Genomic DNA, 17,500 nt, shown 5'->3' with positions numbered 1-17,500 from the left:
CATAATATGTTAGGTTAACATAGCAGGCACCTTCTCCGTTGGTTATTTATGCCTCATATAATGTACACGTATTCAGCCTGTTGTTCACTATTCTTTATTTTAAATTGCCCTTCAAATGTCTATTTTTGGTGTTGGGTTTTATTAAATACATTTCCCCGAAAAATGCGACTTATACTCCAGTGCGACTTACATATGTTTTTTTTCCTTCTTTATTATGCATTTTTGGCAGGTGCGACTTATACTCCGGTGCGACTTATACTCTGAAAAATACGGTAAGTACTTAATAATAAAGTTAGGGTTAGGGTTAGGTTGTATAATAAGGCCATGCAGAATAAGGCATTAAAGGGGGTTGATTGGCAACACTAAATTGGCCTTAGTGTGTGAATGTGAGTGTGAATGTTGTCCGTCTATCTGTGTTGGCCCTGCAATGAGGTGGCGACTTGTCCAGGGTGTACCCCGCCTTCCGCCCGATTGTAGCTGAGATAGGCGCCAGCGCCCCCCGCGACCTCACAAGGGAATAAGCGGTAGAACATGGATGGATGGATGGATTGTTTGGTAAACGTATAGCATGTTCTATATGTTATAGTTATTTGAATGACTCTTACCATAATATGTTACGTTGACATACCAGGCACCTTCTCCGTTGGTTATTTATGCCTCATATAACGTACACGTATTCAGCCTGTTGTTCACTATTCTTTATTTATTTTAAATTGCCCTTCAAATGTCTATTTTTGGTGTTGGGTTTTATTAAATACATTTCCCCGAAAAATGCGACTTATACTCCAGTGCGACTTACATATGTTTTTTTTCCTTCTTTATTATGCATTTTTGGCAGGTGCGACTTATACTCCGGTGCGACTTATACTCCGAAAAATACGGTAAGTACTTAATAATAAAGTTAGGGTTAGGTTGTATAATAAGGCCATGCAGAATAAGGCATTAAAGGGGGTTGATTGGCAACACTAAATTGGCCCTAGTGTGTGAATGTGAGTGTGAATGTTGTCTGTCTATCTGTGTTGGCCCTGCGATGAGGTGGCGACTTGTCCAGGGTGTACCCCGCCTTCCGCCCGATTGTAGCTGAGATAGGCGCCAGCGCCCCCGTGACCTCACAAGGGAATAAGCGGTAGAAAATGGATGGATGGATGGATTGTTTGGTAAACGTATAGCATGTTCTATATGTTATAGTTATTTGAATGACTCTTACCATAATATGTTACGTTAACATAGCAGGCACCTTCTCCGTTGGTTATTTATGCCTCATATAACGTACACGTATTCAGCCTGTTGTTCACTATTCTTTATTTATTTTAAATTGCCCTTCAAATGTCTATTTTTGGTGTTGGGTTTTATTAAATACATTTCCCCGAAAAATGCGACTTATACTCCAGTGCGACTTACATATGTTTTTTTTCCTTCTTTATTATGCATTTTTGGCAGGTGCGACTTATACTCCGGTGCGACTTATACTCCGAAAAATACGGTAAGTACTTAATAATAAGGTTAGGGTTAGGTTGTATAATAAGGCCATGCAGAATAAGGCATTAAAGGGGGTTGATTAGCAACACTAAATTGGCCCTAGTGTGTGAATGTGAGTGTGAATGTTGTCCGTCTATCTGTGTTGGCCCTGCGATGAGGTGGCGACTTGTCCAGGGTGTACCCCGCCCTCCGCCCGATTGTAGCTGAGATAGGCGCCAGCGCCCCCCGCGACCCCGTAGGGGAATAAGCGGTAGAAAATGGATGGATGGCATTGCAACACATGCCAATACCGGGTTAGTTTACTAAATTGCAATTTTAAATTTCGCGCGAAGTATCCTGTTGAAAACGTTGCGGAATGATGACGCGTGCGCGTGACGTCACCGGTTGTAGCGGACATGTTCTTCCAGCACCGCTCACGGCTAAAAGTTGTCTCTTTTCATCGCATGATTACACAGTATTCTGGACGTCTGTGTTGCTGAATCTTTAGCAATTTGTTCAATTAATAATGGAGAAATCAAAGAAGAAAGATGTAGGTGGGAAGCGGTGTATTGCAGCTGCCTTAAGCAACACAAACACAGCCGGTGTTTCCTTGTTTACATTCCCGAAAGCTGACGGTGAAGCTTTACTATGGAACAGAGCAGTCAAGCGAATATGATTCGCTACCACATGTCAACTGGCAGGTTTCGGTGAGAAAATGCTGGTATTAAGTCGGCTCTTACCGTAGCTATGAGCGGAGAGCTTGCGTCGTGCCTCCTGCAGCTGGGTACTCTCTTGCCTCCTCCAACCGGCCGCCCCCGACCGTCGGATGCTTACACCGTGGAGTAGCAAAAAAAAAAAAATCTCAGCCCGGCTGCCTTGCCTCGTCGAGAAACGTGGCTTCCATCCAAGACACTAGCGGTCGCCACACCCCTCCGACTTTCAGGTACAACCATATACTGTAATCTCACTAAAACACTAGTAACACAATAAGCAGACAAGGGATTTTCCAGAATTATCCTAGTAAATGTCTCTAATATCTGAATCTCTCCCACTGCCCTCATCTTTTTTTTTTTTTCTAGTCCTTCACTCTCACTTTTCTCATCCACGAATCTTTCATCCTCGCTCAAATTAATGGGGAAATCGCCGCTTTCTCGGTCCAAATCGCTCTCGCTGCTGGTGGCCATGATTGTAAACAATGCTCAGATGTGAGGAGCTCTACAACCCGTGACATCACACGCACATCGTCTGCTACTTCCGGTACAGACAAGGCTTTTTTATTAGCGACCAAAAGCTGCAAACTTTATCGTCGATGTTCTCAACTAAATCCTATCAGCAAAAATATGGCAATATCGTGAAATGATCAAGTATGACACATAGAATGGACCTGCTATCCCCGTTTAAATAAGAAAATCTCATTTCAGTAGGCCTTTAAAGCCAAACACGGCAGTCTAACGTGTAGTTTAAAAAAATAATTAAACTATTTCAAACAATTTAAGAGTTTAAATGCTAACCAGACAAGATAAAATGTGTGCATGATACAATGGGTGTCGTGGGGTCCCATTGCAACCCCCTTAAAACCACTGGGCAGTCAAAGAAGATAACCTGTTGGCTGCTTATTGTGATCCCCAAGCTCTCCATAAAAGAGGAGAAATATACCCTTGGAGGAAAATGTAATTTAAAAAATTTGTATGCCCGTACAACACTTAAAACTTTTAGCACAGGGGTGTCCGAAGATAATTAATTGCTTGCCGGCCCGCTCCGCCACATATTCTGGAAATGCTATTGCAAAAATGTTAAAAATCATTTTTTTTTAAAGTGGATTGAGGTGAAATTTGACAAGAAAAAGTTGCAATGTTGACCCAAAGCTGCCTTGCAGGCTGTTTTTTTCTTTTGTCTTCATTTTTCTGTTTTTGCCATTGCTAAAAAAAAAAAAAAAAAGACAAAAAAAATCAATGCTATAATGAATTATTTTCAGGACTCCAATTACTTCAAAATGTCACTTTAAAATGTTTTATGTGGAAAAAATATTGCATATTTTGTGTGGTTGCCCATATAAAAACATCGACGTTTTCTTTGAAACTAAATAGTTCAAACATAAAATCGACAGACATATCTGAAGTTGATCTCGTAACAAGTGTTGAAAGTAAAAAAAAAAAATAATAAAAATGTATCACTTTATGGGTGCGGCACCTTTTGGATCCCAATTATATTTAATGGGATTTAATTTATCTTTACACTGTGATTTCTCAAAAGTAATAATGAATTAAAATCAATGGTGTCCTGCATTATTGAGCTTTTATTGCTCTAATTACTAAAAACGTCATATTTCAGTTTTACTATAAGAAAACAAGTTGTCTTTGTCAAAAAAGGCATAAAACTTTTTTTTTTTTTTTACTTCATGTCAACCTGAAGTTTTATTAGCAGTAATGACTGAGACCCTTTATGGTCCCCGGAACCATAAATGTAAAAAATAAATAAAATAAAAATCCATATATTTTGTTATGGTTTGAAAATGAAAAGTATCAAAATGGCCTCCGCTTGTTTGAATTTTTCCATGTGCGGCCCTCAGTGGAAAAAGTTTGGACACCCCTGCTTTATCATATCTGTATGTTTAATTAAATGATGGACTGGATTAACCAAAGAAATCAAACAAAGCACTCATATGAATCAGTTTAAGAGACGGTTAAAACTACAACTGTTCACAAAGTACACAGAACAAGAATTATGATGAACATCTTGAACCTTTTCTCTTATTTATTTTTTTACATTTAGACAGATTATTTGTTTACTTACTATGATACATTATTTATTTATCTATCTGTTCACTGTTCTGTTACAGAGAACAGGGAAATAGGATACAATTGCTATGTTATGAAAAGGTGTAGGATTAAAAATAAATAAATAAAATAAACTATAATATAGTATAATAAAATAAATAAATAAACTGAAACTGAAAAGGTGAGATGTGGTGAAAAATATAGACATGTCCATAATCATGAAAAGCGCAACAAGGAAAAATGTGTATTTTTCACTGGGCAATTCCACTGAATGGATACATGATCCCCAGGAAATTGAATGCGGAAAACAATTTTATAAATCAAGTGTTTTGCATATATCTGATTATTGTTATCCCGACACCAATATTTTGGTACCGGTACCAAAATTATTTTGTTACTTTTCGGTACTTTAATACTTTTCTAAGTAAAGGGGACCACAAAAAAATTGCATTATTGGCTTTATTTTAACAATAGATCTTAGGGTACATTAAACATGTTTCTTATTGCAAGTTTGTCCTTAAATAAAATAGGGAACATACAAGTCAACTTGTATTTTAGTAGTAAGCAAACAAAGGCTCCTAATTTAATATTGTGTCATTTATCATTTCTATTGTTATCAAAATTATTAAGAGCAAGTGGGAGAAAATGAATTATTAATCATTTACTGTTAATATCTGCTTACTTTCTCTTTAACATGTTCTATCTGCACTTCTGTTAAAATGTAACAATCACTTATTCTTCTGTTGTTTGATACTTTACATACATTTTGGATGATACCACAAATTTGGGTATCATTACAAGATCATACATTGGTCATATTCAAAGTTCTCATGTGTCCAGGAACATATTTCCTCAGTTTATAAATATAATATACATTTAAAAAACAAACAAAAGATGTGACGCCAAAAGATATTGATGTAATCATAGCAGTATCAACTAGATACGCTACTGTACTTGGTATCATTACAGTGGATGTTAGGTGTGGACCCACCAATGGTGTTTGTTTACATTTTGACGCCGGTGAGCTACGGTGTGCAGTGAAGCATATTTGGTTCTTCCTCGTCCTGCAGGGATGATACTTGTAAGAAACTTACTTTATTTGTCGCCATGGAGACGAGGATTAGTGATTTAGAAGTAGCTAAAACATTCCCGACTGCGGATGGACTTAAATTGTGTCTTAAAGCACCTCTTCCTGAAGGCATTTCAGCGTTATAACTTAACTTTTATCTTTCGTTTTAAGTCAAAATGCGTCCGTTCTACCTTTTATGTCCAGACGCTGTGTCTGCTTGTAAGTACACCGTGTGTGTGCGCTGTGGAACATGCTTGTCTGCTCGTAAACCAGGAATGACACAACGTGACGGGGGCGCTATGGGGGTGGTGAACCTGTACCTTTCAGAGGCGGTATAGGACCAAATGATTATCAATCAATCAATCAATGTTTACTTATATAGCCCTAAATCACTAGTGTCTCAAAGGGCTGCACAAACCACCACGACATCCTCGGTAGGCCCACATAAGGGCAAGGAAAACTCACACCCAGTGGGACGTCGGTGACAATGATGACTATGAGAACCTTAGAGAGGAGGAAAGCAATGGATGTCGAGCAGGTCTAACATGATACTGTGAAAGTTCAATCCACAATGGATCCAACACAGTCGCGAGAGTCCAGTCCAAACACAGCAGCGAGAGTCCCGTTCACAGCGGAGCCAGCAGGAAACCATCCCAAGGGTAGCGGACCAGCAGCGCAGAGATGTCCCCAGCCGATACACAGAGGGACATAGAAGAAAAAGAAAAGAAACGGCAGATCAACTGGTCTAAAAAGGGAGTCTATTTAAAGGCTAGAGTATACAAATGAGTTTTAAGGTGAGACTTAAATGCTTCTACTGAGGTGGCATCGCGAACTGTTACCGGGAGGGCATTCCAGAGTACTGGAGCCCGAACGGAAAATGCTCTATAGCCCGCAGACTTTTTTTGGGCTTTGGGAATCACTAATAAGCCGGAGTCCTTTGAACGCAGATTTCTTGCCGGGACATATGGTACAATACAATCGGCAAGATAAGATGGAGCTAGACCGTGTAGTATTTTATACGTAAGTAGTAAAACCTTAAAGTCACATTAATTAATTAATTAGTATCACAGTACTATACTCATACCGGTATACCGTACAACCCTAATGTAATATTTACGTATTTTGTGTTAGGAGTCGTGAGTGTAGACCCCAAAGAATGCAACGACGGAAGCCAGCGAACCGTCAATTCCTCTTTAATATTGCGGTAAAACCAACAAAAGGCAACAGCGGCAAAAAATATAGCACACCATGAAAAAACAGGCGAACACAAAAACAAGATGCTGGAGACTGGTCAGACCTGAGGTAGACAAAGCAGCGTAGAACGTGGTCAAGAAGGCGGTGTAGCTCATAGGCGGTGTGGAACAACTTGTGAGGCGCAGGTGTCTGCCGGCTGTCACCACGCAGTGTAAATAGCAGGCAACTAATTGGGATCAGGTGTGGCCAGTCTCTTGGAGCTAGTAGCTGGCAGCACTGCAGGAGAGAGAAAGCGAGAGAAAAGGAGGCAAGCAAAGCAGAACCACACCAACAGGGACAGAATGTAAAATTTTAAGCATATGATGTGATTTCACACAGCGCATCACATCATTCGCTATTTACTTCAACAACAACAACTACTAATGATGGCAGACATCATGTGAGACAACAATGACTACTTTGGGACAAATGATGATCCAGAACCTTATATTTTTTCAGCCTGAGTATAAAGAGGATGAACTACAAGTTTTAGAAGTCGGGTGATAAGCAGGTCTAACTATAGTGACTCACTAAGCATCATTTAGTAGTAGTATTGGTAAATACTATAACTCTTTGTTGATGATACAAGCATGTACTGTTTTGGGCAAGCTTCTACAGACCGTAGAGGAGGGGTGTCAAATGGTGAATGGTAGGGGTGTAACAGTACACAAAAATGTGGGTACGGTACGTACCACGGTTTAGAGGTCACGCTTTGGTTCATTTTCGATACAGTAAGAAAAAAACAAAATATGAACTTTTTGGTTATTTATTTACCAAATTTGTAAACAATGGCATAACATACATATACACACAGGGTCCATTGCCAGGGTTAATGTGGTCAACATATATAAAATAAAAACTAAATAAGATAAGGCTCAGAATGGTTTATTAACAAAACCTTTGTACATATAAAGTGCTTTTTTTGATTGATTGATTGAGAGTTTTATTAGTAAATTGCACAGTGCAGTACATTTACAATTGACCACTGAATGCTAACACCCCAATAAGTTTTTCCAACTTGTTTAAGTTGGGGTCCACGTTAATCAACATTAAACTGCCTCAAGTTGTTGCTCAGATGAAATAAAATGACAAAAATGTTCTTCTACTTATAAAAAGTGCAACATTTAACAGTTTCAAGTCAACTCAGCCTCAGATTAGACTGGCTAACTTGGCATAAGAGGATATATGGGCTTATTGTTCTTCCACTTTAGAAGTGGGTCAAAATCTTTTTTTTTTCCTAGGGGCCAAACATAATACCCACAACTTTTCACACACAAGTGAATGTAACGCATACTTAGTCAACAGCCATACAGGTCACACTGAGGGTGGCCGTATAAACAACTTTTACACTGTTACAAATATGCACCACACTAAACAAGAATGACAAACACATTTCGGGAGAACATTTGCACCGTAACACAAACAAAACAGAACAAATACCCAGAACCCCTTGCAGCACTAACTCTTCCAGGACGCTACAATATACACCCCGCGCTACCCCCAAACCCGCCCACCTCAACCTCCTCATGCTCTCTAGGGACAGCATGTCCTGAATTCCAAGCTGCTGTTTTGAGGCATGTTAAAAGAAAATAATGCACTTTGTGACTTCAATAATAAATATGGCAGTGCCATGTTGGCATTTTTTTTCCCCATAACTTGAGTTGATTTTGGTTGGAAAACCTTAATACATTGTTTAATGCATCCAGCGGGGCATCACAACAAAATTATGCATGATAATGTTTTAATTCCACAACTCTATATATTGGTATCGGTTAATTGGTAATTAAGAGTTGGACAATATCGGATATCGGCAAAAAAGCCATTATCAGACATCTCTATCAGAGTCTAATGTCTGCTGGTTTTACCACATCTTGTATTTCAGTTTGTTAATAGGCTTAGGCAAAATAAGTGATCTACTTCAGCTTAAACCCTCTCGGTCTGTATGAATGTCAATTAATAAAATAATAGATGTAAAATGTTTTGATTATTTTGTTGACCATTGATTGAAGGAATAATAAACTAAATACAAAACATATATAAACTACAAACATGATAAAACAATGACTTACTGTACAATGTCTGGTCTCAAGAGAATGCTAACTAATGGGATGTTTGTATCTTTCAACACAAGAGCTGTGTTTCCTGTTTAGCTGCTAAATGAATCATAATCATCACTCCATAGGTTAAAAATATATCAGTGTTTTTTACCAACTCAGGGGCGATGCAGCAGGCTCAGTACGTCAATAGCTGCATAAGCATTAAAGTAGTTTATTGGTGTTAGCTCTTATACTAAGGGTATCAGCTATTAATTAGCTAGTATGCAGGTCACGACCTGTAAATGGAGTAATGTGGACAGTTTTTGAATGATTTAGATACCTTTATGGGCGCAATTAACTACATTATTAACTACATTGTTAGCCGTCTAGTACGAGTCGTAAATTACAAATTAAAATACATAAAAAAAGAGAAAAATATGTTATTGTATCACATCGATATTGGTATTGTTAGGGAAATAAAAAAAAGTTAATTTCCCCTTTTAAGAGTAGTATATTTTTATATACATTGAAAAAAAGTGTGGCCTATTGTCATTTGAGCGACATAGTTTTAGTATCCATCGTGAATTCCTTCTCATTAGTCTCTTTCAAAGACAAATGGTTCCATTTCAACACCGATTACCTTCACTACAGAGAACCGGTCTTACTTTATGCATACAACGCTTAGAACAAGGGTCGGCAACCCGCGGCTCCGGAGCATGCGGCTCTTTGATCACTCTGATGTGGCTCAGCTACTTACTTGCCGACCCCCCCGATTTTTCCGGGAGGTTTCCGGATTTCGGTTCCTCTCCCAGAAATCTCCCGAGGATAATATTCTCAGATTTTCACTCGGACAACAATATTGAGGGCTTGCTGTGATGGCAATGCCTTCAACATCCTCTAGTCGTCGCGTCCACTTTTATACCATGCTATCTGTGTGCAGGCTGATCACATGTAGTGTGCGGCTGCTGTCAACACACGTAAGTGATTGCAAGGCATACTTGGTCAACAGTTATACAGGTTACACTGAGGGTTGTGATATAAACAATTTTAACACTCTTACTAATATGCGCCACACTGTGAACCCACACCAACAAGAATGACAAACACATTTCGGGAGAACATCCGCACTGTAACACAACATAAACACAACAGAACAAATACCCAGAATCCCATGCATCCCTAAATCTTCCGGGCTACATTATACACCCCCACTACCACCAACCGTCATCCTCCCCCCCTCCGTGCGTTGGTTGAGGTCGGCTGGTTTGGAGGGGCGGGGTTTGTTGCTAGCGAGGGTGTATAGTGTAGCCCGGAAGAGTTAGGGATACATGGGATTCTGGGTATTTGTTCTGTTGTGTTTATGTTGTGTTACGGTGCGGATGTTCTCCCGAAATGTATTTGTCATTCTTGTTTGGTGTGGGTTCACAGTGTGGCGCATATTAGTAAGAGTGTTAAAGTTGTTTAAACGGGCACCCTCAGTGTGACTTGTATGGCTGTTGAACAAGAATACCTTGCAGTCACTAACGTGCATCTGCAGAAGCCACATACAACATGTGAATGGGCTGGCAAGCTGTTTCTTAGGGTTGTAGAGGGCTCCAAACGCATTGCCATCATAGCATGCCCTTGTAATTGTTATTAGGGTGAAAATCAGCAGACATTCGATGGAATAGTTGCTCTGTAAAACGGAGGTCTCCCGTAAAAATTGGGACGGTTGACAAATGTGATGTTGTCAAGCGGCATTCAGATAAAGCTTGCGGGCCGCACTAATATTAAATTTTAATATTAAGGTGCAGGCCGTGTCTGAGACCCCTGGTTTATACATCGCAAAAAGCTAAAAAAAAAACTTTGTACGCTGTGTTATTTCATTTTAAATTTCAAAAGAGTTTTGTGGCTCCCATTGTTTTCTTTATTTTGTGAATCGGGTCGAAATGGCTCTGAGTGGTAAAGGATGCCGACCCCTGGCTTGGAAGAAACAAGCGTGATTACAAATAATTACCTTTTATTTTTCTGTCTTCATTTCTTTTTCTTCTTACTGAAGTGTTAGTCCTGTTTTTTTTCCAGCGAAGTAGGCGGGAGCAAGGCTTTAGTCCAGGCTCAAGAACTCGTCCTCCATTTCCAGCGTAACTTCCTCTAAGTGGAGCAAAGGTAGGTGGCTGCGCAGCGTCACGTAATGTGCTATGTTGGGTAGTCCTGACATCACACAGCAGCTCAAAGCACCGCGAGAGATCCCCATGTCGCAGGCTGGAAACCACATACCGACTGTAGCGTCAAAGTACTCCACAAGTTTGGTTGCAGAGACCCCGGTGTAACCCCCGGCAACGAAGACGCGATCCTCGACAATTTCAATACCAAAGTTGCTTCTGGGGCATTGCATAGAAGGCAAAACAATCCACGCGTCCGTCTGTGGGTTGTAGGCCTCAGCGCTGCACAGATGTACGTCGCCATCGAAGCCCCCAACCTTCATTAGAAAAGCAGAATTTGGCACCACAAAACAGCCTTGGTGAAATCTACAATCCGATGTTAGCAATGCACTCACTGCATAAATGCGGTTGGCGTGAGCAATGACTCCAATGCCACTGCGGCAGCTGTTCATGGGAACAATCATAGTCCACTCATTGGTCTCAGGGCTGTAATACTCTGCGGTTCGTAAGGGCTCGTTTCCATTAAATCCACCACAAATGTAAACCTGGAACCAAAAGGAGTCGTTAGACGATGACATTCAACTGGTGTACACTATAATACTGTACATGATTTACAAGGTGTATTGTTTTTTCAAGGACATGCTTCCATGCAGGGCCGACCCGTGGCACCAAAACTCTGCAGTTGTTTAGAGCCCCAACCACGAGAAGCCACGTTATTGCCTGGACATTTGTAAACATTTTTGAAGATGTTTTATTTCATTTAAATATGTCCATCCATCCATCCATTTTCTACCGCTTATTCCATTTCGGGGTCGCGGGGGGCGCTGGCGCCTATCTCAGCTACAATCGGGCGGAAGGCGGGGTACACTCTGGACAAGTCGCCACCTCATCGCAGGGCCAACACAGATAGACAGACAACATTCACACTCACATTCACACACTAGGGCCAATTTAGTGTTGCCAATCAACTTATCCCCAGGTGCATGTCTTTGGAAGTGGGAGGAAGCCGGAGTAGAACCCACGCAGAACCCACGGAGAACATGCAAACTCCACACAGAAAGATCCCGAGCCTGGATTTGAACCCAGGACTGCAGGACCTTCGTATTGTGAGGCAGACGCACTAACCCATATGTATGTTTCTAAATATGGCACCATAAAAGTTCAATAGTAATGTTGTTTGAATCATATTAGGAGAGTGTAGCACGACCTACACCTCCCTTGCACAAATGCAAAATGGTTCCGTCCTCTTGGCAGCGGCGAAACCAGCATGAAATACTTCACTGTTCACTCAACGCAGACGTCATAACTTCATCAAAGCTCACATTCGAGCATGTAAACACAGCGCCAACATTTGGTAACCAGGACGAGGTGGTAAAAGGTAAAAATATAATAAATCTCTTTGTGGAAGCATTGGATAAAGTTACGTTTAAATTTCACTTTTGCATTCCATAGCACATAACTGTGGTGCGTTCAAGGAACCTTAATCAAAGATCAAAACAGACATCACTGGTTAATAAAGATGCGGGGGGCTTATTCTCCACTAGATATACCAATAATTATTTTGATTATAATATTGATTATAATGATCATTATCCACTAATCCTACATGTATTTGACATATTTATAATCGTCCATCCATCCATTTTCTACCGCTTGTCCCGTTCAGGGTTGTGGTGGGTCGCTGGTATTTTCGTTAATAATAATAATGATGTATGATTATTAAAACTCACATTCTGGCTCCTTTTATATTAATTTAGTTGGCACTATTCATATTGTTGATGACCATTACTATACTTGGCTCACATAATGGTTTCTCCAGATTATTGTTTGTTTTTTAACAAGTTTCCAAATTTCAATCGTCAATAGGTGGTAGAAACACAAAACCACTTTTGTGTTTATTCGCTTTACTATACTTGTTGCTTTCTTAAAGGCCTACTGAAACCCACTACTACCGACCACTGAGTCTGATAGTTTATATATCAGTGATGAAATATTAACATTGCAACACATGCCAATACGGCCGGTTTAGTTTATTAAATTGCAATTTTAAATTTCCCGCGGAGTTTCTTGTTGAAAACGTCGCGGAATGACGTCACGGACTGTGAGGAAATATTAGTGCAGCACTATTTGCGGCTAAAAGTCGTATCTTTTCATCGCATAATTAAACAGTATTCTGGACATCTGTGTTGCTGAATCTTTTGCAAGAACTCTCCTGAAGGAATCAATAAAGTACTATCTATCTATTTGTTCAATTAATAATGGAGAAGTCAAAGTAGAAAGATGGAGTTGGGAAGCTTTAGCCTTCAGCCACACAAACACACGGTGATTCCTTGTTTAAAATTCCCGGAGGTGAAGCTTTACTATGGATCAGAGCGGTCAAGCGAACATGGTTCCCGACCACTTGTCAACCGGCAAGTTTCAGTGAGAAAATTGTGTTAAAAAGTCGCCTCTTACCGGAGATCTGTGGCGTTTGCGCCGTCCTTGTATCTGCCGTCGACTTCCCTCAGGCACCGGCCTCAAGACACCCGTGGACACACCCCTCCGACTATCAGGTACTATTTAATCTCACTAAAACACTGGCAACTCAATAGAAAGATAAGGGATTTCCCAGAATTATCCTAGTAAATGTGTCTAAAAACATCTGAAACCGTCCCAATGCAATCGCCCTTTTTTTCTTTTTTACTTGATTTTTTTGTTTTTTTGTAATCCGTCGCTATAAATATCCTCAAACACGAATCGTTCATCCTCGCTCAAATTAAGGGGGAAATTGTCCGAATAGCTCTTGCTGCTGGAGGCTCCCATTAAAAACAATCTGAGGACGAGAGGAGCCCTCACCCTTGTGACGTCATCGTCTGTGACTTCTGGTAAAGACAAAGCGTTTTTATCAGCACCAAAAGTTGCGAACTTTATCGTGGATGTTCTCTACTAAATCCTTTCAGCAAAAATATGGCAATATCGCGAAATGATCAAGTATGACACATAGAATGGACCTGCTATCCCCGTTTGAATAAGAAAATCTCCTTTTAGTAGGCCTTTAACATTTTTGGAAATGTCAATCGTCAATAGTGAAAAACAAAAATCTGGAAAAACCAATGGAAGAGCCACATTCAGTAATGATGAACAAACATGAAAGTGGTTTGGGGTTTCTTAGTCATATGACTAAAAATATATTGACAATTGAAAAAGTTCTCTGAGGGCCATTGAACATAGTCTCTACGCAGGATGCACTCCGTCAGAATGGGAGTCAGTGATGCTGCTTCAGACAGTCAGCGATTAATTATTTACGTCTGACTTTCTCTGGAAATCGAGGAGTTGAATGTCCATCCGTGTGTAGCTGATTTTGAGCTTTCTGGGGATGGTTCGCCAAACAGTCGGTGTGATTGGCAGCCCGGATGTCTGCATAACGTCCAACCTGAAAGTAACTTCACCAAGGTAGCTCCACCTACCTTGTCATTGAGGGCTGTGCAGCTGGCGTCACTTCTCTGCTCGTGCATGCTGGCAATCAGAGTCCACTGGTTTGTTTCAGGTGTGTAGTACTCTGCAGTCTTTAGCCTCACACGTCCATCAACACCCCCTATTGCATAGATGCAACCGTCTAGCACGGTTACGCTAACAGAGCAGCGGCGATAGTGCATGGGCGCCACCTCGTGCCAGGTGTGCGACCTGATATCAAAGCGGCTTACGGTGTTGTAATGCTTCCTGCCATCAAAGCCACCAACGGAGTAGATGCAGTTGTTGAGAAAGGCGGTACCAAAGTAAGCATGGGGCTCCTCCATAATGTCTACAAGGTAGTCCCAACAGTTTGCGTGCACGTCGTAGGCTTCGATGCGGTGTGTTGGATTGGGTCCGCTGAAGCCACCGATCGCCAGCAGGATGGCTGAAGGTAGGCGAGGACGGGCGACGAGGTTGCGGTATCCACACACAGAATTTGTTGCCATGTGACACATCACTCGGGTGGCAAAAGCAACCATGTCCAGGCATTTGCTGCTGTTCTGCACCAGCTGATTGGTCAACACTTTGATGGCGATGAACTCCACACTTGTCAGCGCTAAACGCACCTACAGAGAGGCAAGAAAAGATGTTTTGTCAAGGTTGTCAGGGACCGAGTTACCCTTGGTCAGCCTTAAGTTTGTCGTCTTCTTAGAATTTGTCTTGTACCTTAAAAGGAAAACTGCACCTTTAAGGTCAAACTCGTCACCTGACGTGACGAGTTTGACCCGGCGGAAATTCTAGACATGCGCTAATAAAAATAATATTTTGCAGGGCGGCATAGCTCGGTTGGTAGAGCGGCCGTGCCAGCAACTTGAGGGTTGCAGGTTCGATTCCCGCTTCCGCCATCCTGGTCACTGCCGTTGTGTCCTTGGGCAAGACACTTTACCCACCTGCTCCCAGTGCCACCCACACTGGTTTAAATGTAACTTAGATATTGGGTTTCACGATGTAAAAGCGCTTTGAGTCACTAGAGAAAAGCGCTATATAAATATAATTCACTTCACTTTTGTTGCTCCTTGGATCACAATCCTTATGTGAGACAAGAACACACATAGCGTATTTCTTTGAATTGCCACCGGGTATATAGTATGAGCCTGCCTAGAATTACTGCTGGGTCAAACTCCATCCATCCATCCATTTTCTACCGCTTATTCCCTTGTGGGGTCGCGGGGGCCGCTGGCGCCTATCTCAGCTTCAATCGGGCGGAAGGCGGGGTACACCCTGGACAAGTCGCCACCTCATCGCAGGGCCAACACAGACAGACAGACAACATTCACACTCACATTCACACACTAGGGCCAATTTAGTGTCGCCAATCAACCTATCCCCAGGTGCATGTCTTTGGAAGTGGGAGGAAGCCGGAGTACCCGGAGGGAACCCACGCATTCACGGGGAGAACATGCAAACTCCACACAGAAAGATCCCGAGCCTGGATTTGAACCCAGGACTGCAGGACCTTCGTATTGTGAGGCAGACGCACTAACCCCTCTGCCACCGTGAAGCCCCTGGGTCAAACTCATTTCGCAAAAAAATTAGCGCATGCATAGCATTACCGCCAGCTCAGGATTAACGCCGGGTCAAACTCGTTTTGTGAAGTGAATTGTGAATTATATTTTATATAGCGCTTTTCTCAAGTGACTCAAAGCGCTTTACATAGTGAAACCCAATATCTAAGTTACATTTAAACCAGTGTGGGTGGCACTGGGAGCAGGTGGGTAAAGTGTCGGGCAAGACAAGCGGGGATCGAACCTGCGACCCTCAAGTTGCTGGCACGGCCACTCTACCAACCGAGCTATGCCACCCTGCAAAATATTATTTTTATTAGCGCATGTCTAGAATTTCCGCCGGGTCAAACTCGTCACGTCAGGAGTGACACTTCACCTGTCATCATTTTCAAAATAGAGGAGGCTGATTTCAATCATTTGAAATCGCATAAAAGGAAGAATATTAAGACCTATTCAGTAATATTTAAGGTCCAAGCTATTGAATATGCTAAAAAGAACAGTAAGCAGCTATGCTTTGTTAATATACCGTAGCTGCGTGTGTCAAATATGAGTCATTAAATGACTCCCGCCTCCTGGTGGTAGAGGGCGCTAGTGATCCTTCTTGCGACTACTCTGCTGCAGAAGAAGTGACAACAAGCAGCAAGAGTGAGCAGCGATCCTTTATTTTAACATGGAGGATTACATATCTAAAATAAAACCGTTTTCTAAACTGGACTTTCAATCAAAGCAGGAGGTAATAAAGGAAGATCTCCATCGAGACAGAGAGACTTTTAAAACTGAAGAAAGATAAGGAAGACTTCTATAAACAAGTTATCGATGCTTTTGATCAGAAGGAGCTGCGCATAGACTTCATTTATAAGTAAAGGTAAGACCATAATAACGTTTTTTTTTATTAAATGTGCTTTTCATGATGTTATCCTTACATCACACTCAAATTTATAAGCGCAGCCCTAAATTTACCGCATGGCAATTTACCCCGGCGGCAATTCAAGGAAATACGGTACTGTATTTCTTTGTGTTCTAAGGAGTGAAAAACTGCTAAAAGAGGCAGCGAACAATGCAGGTAACGGGAGTCATCTACATTGTCTATATAACCCTAACCCTAAAACTGCCATCAACATTTCATTTACATCGTCGGTGCCGCTGTAACACCGCATTCACCGCTAATACTCATACTTGCCAACCCTCCTAATTTTCCCGGTAGACTCCCGAAGTTCAGTGCCCCTCCCGAAAATCTCCCGGGGCAACCATTCTCCCAAATTTCTACCGATTTCCACCTGGACAACAATATTGGGGGCGTGCATTTAAGGCACTGCCTTTAGCGTTCTCTACAACCTGTCGTCACGTCCGTTTTTCCTCCATACTAATAGCGTGTCAAATAATATTTGTGGCTTTTACACACACACACGCACAAGTGAATGCAAGGCATACTTGGTCAACAGCCATACAGGTCACACTGAGGGTGGCCGTATAAACAACTTTAACACTGTTACAAATATGCGCCACACCGTGAACCCACACCAAACAAGAATGACAAACACATTTCGGGTGAACATCCGCACCGTAACACAACAAAACAAATACCCAGAATCCCTTGCAGCACTAACTCTTCCGGGAAACTTCCAGCAAACTGACCAATAAACGTTTTATTCATGCATTTTCTCTTCCTACTTCAAGGCTTGAATGTTTGGTTCATTCATTGTTATTTTATTTTCAAATGTATTATTAGCCTGTGGAAAAAAATTGATAGTTACCTCAGGAGATTGCAAATATAAAAAAAGGCATAAAA

General features: G+C 41.3%; 2 protein-coding genes across 4 annotated transcripts in view; one reads left to right on the top strand and one right to left on the bottom strand.

Annotated features, from left to right (window-relative positions):
- Positions 1-17,500, top strand: part of LOC133568807 (kelch-like protein 10) — a 93,772-nt gene that overhangs the window by 1,523 nt on the left and 74,749 nt on the right. The window lies entirely within an intron of this gene.
- The window catches only part of LOC133568809 (kelch-like protein 10), a 30,412-nt gene continuing 23,534 nt past the window's right edge, over positions 10,623-17,500 (bottom strand). Inside the window, exons 3-5 of the mRNA XM_061920961.1 lie at positions 14,161-14,772; positions 11,110-11,259; positions 10,623-11,031 (exon numbers count right to left, since the gene is read on the bottom strand). Coding sequence (XP_061776945.1) covers positions 10,657-11,031; positions 11,110-11,259; positions 14,161-14,772 — 1,137 coding nt within the window. The 3' untranslated portion in view covers positions 10,623-10,656. The remainder of the gene's footprint in view (positions 11,032-11,109; positions 11,260-14,160; positions 14,773-17,500) is intronic.

Source organism: Nerophis ophidion, linkage group LG14 (genome assembly GCF_033978795.1).
Source record: "Nerophis ophidion isolate RoL-2023_Sa linkage group LG14, RoL_Noph_v1.0, whole genome shotgun sequence".
In the NCBI taxonomy this organism is placed as follows: Eukaryota; Metazoa; Chordata; class Actinopteri; order Syngnathiformes; family Syngnathidae; genus Nerophis; species Nerophis ophidion.
This window is presented reverse-complemented; position numbering and strand designations above follow the sequence as displayed.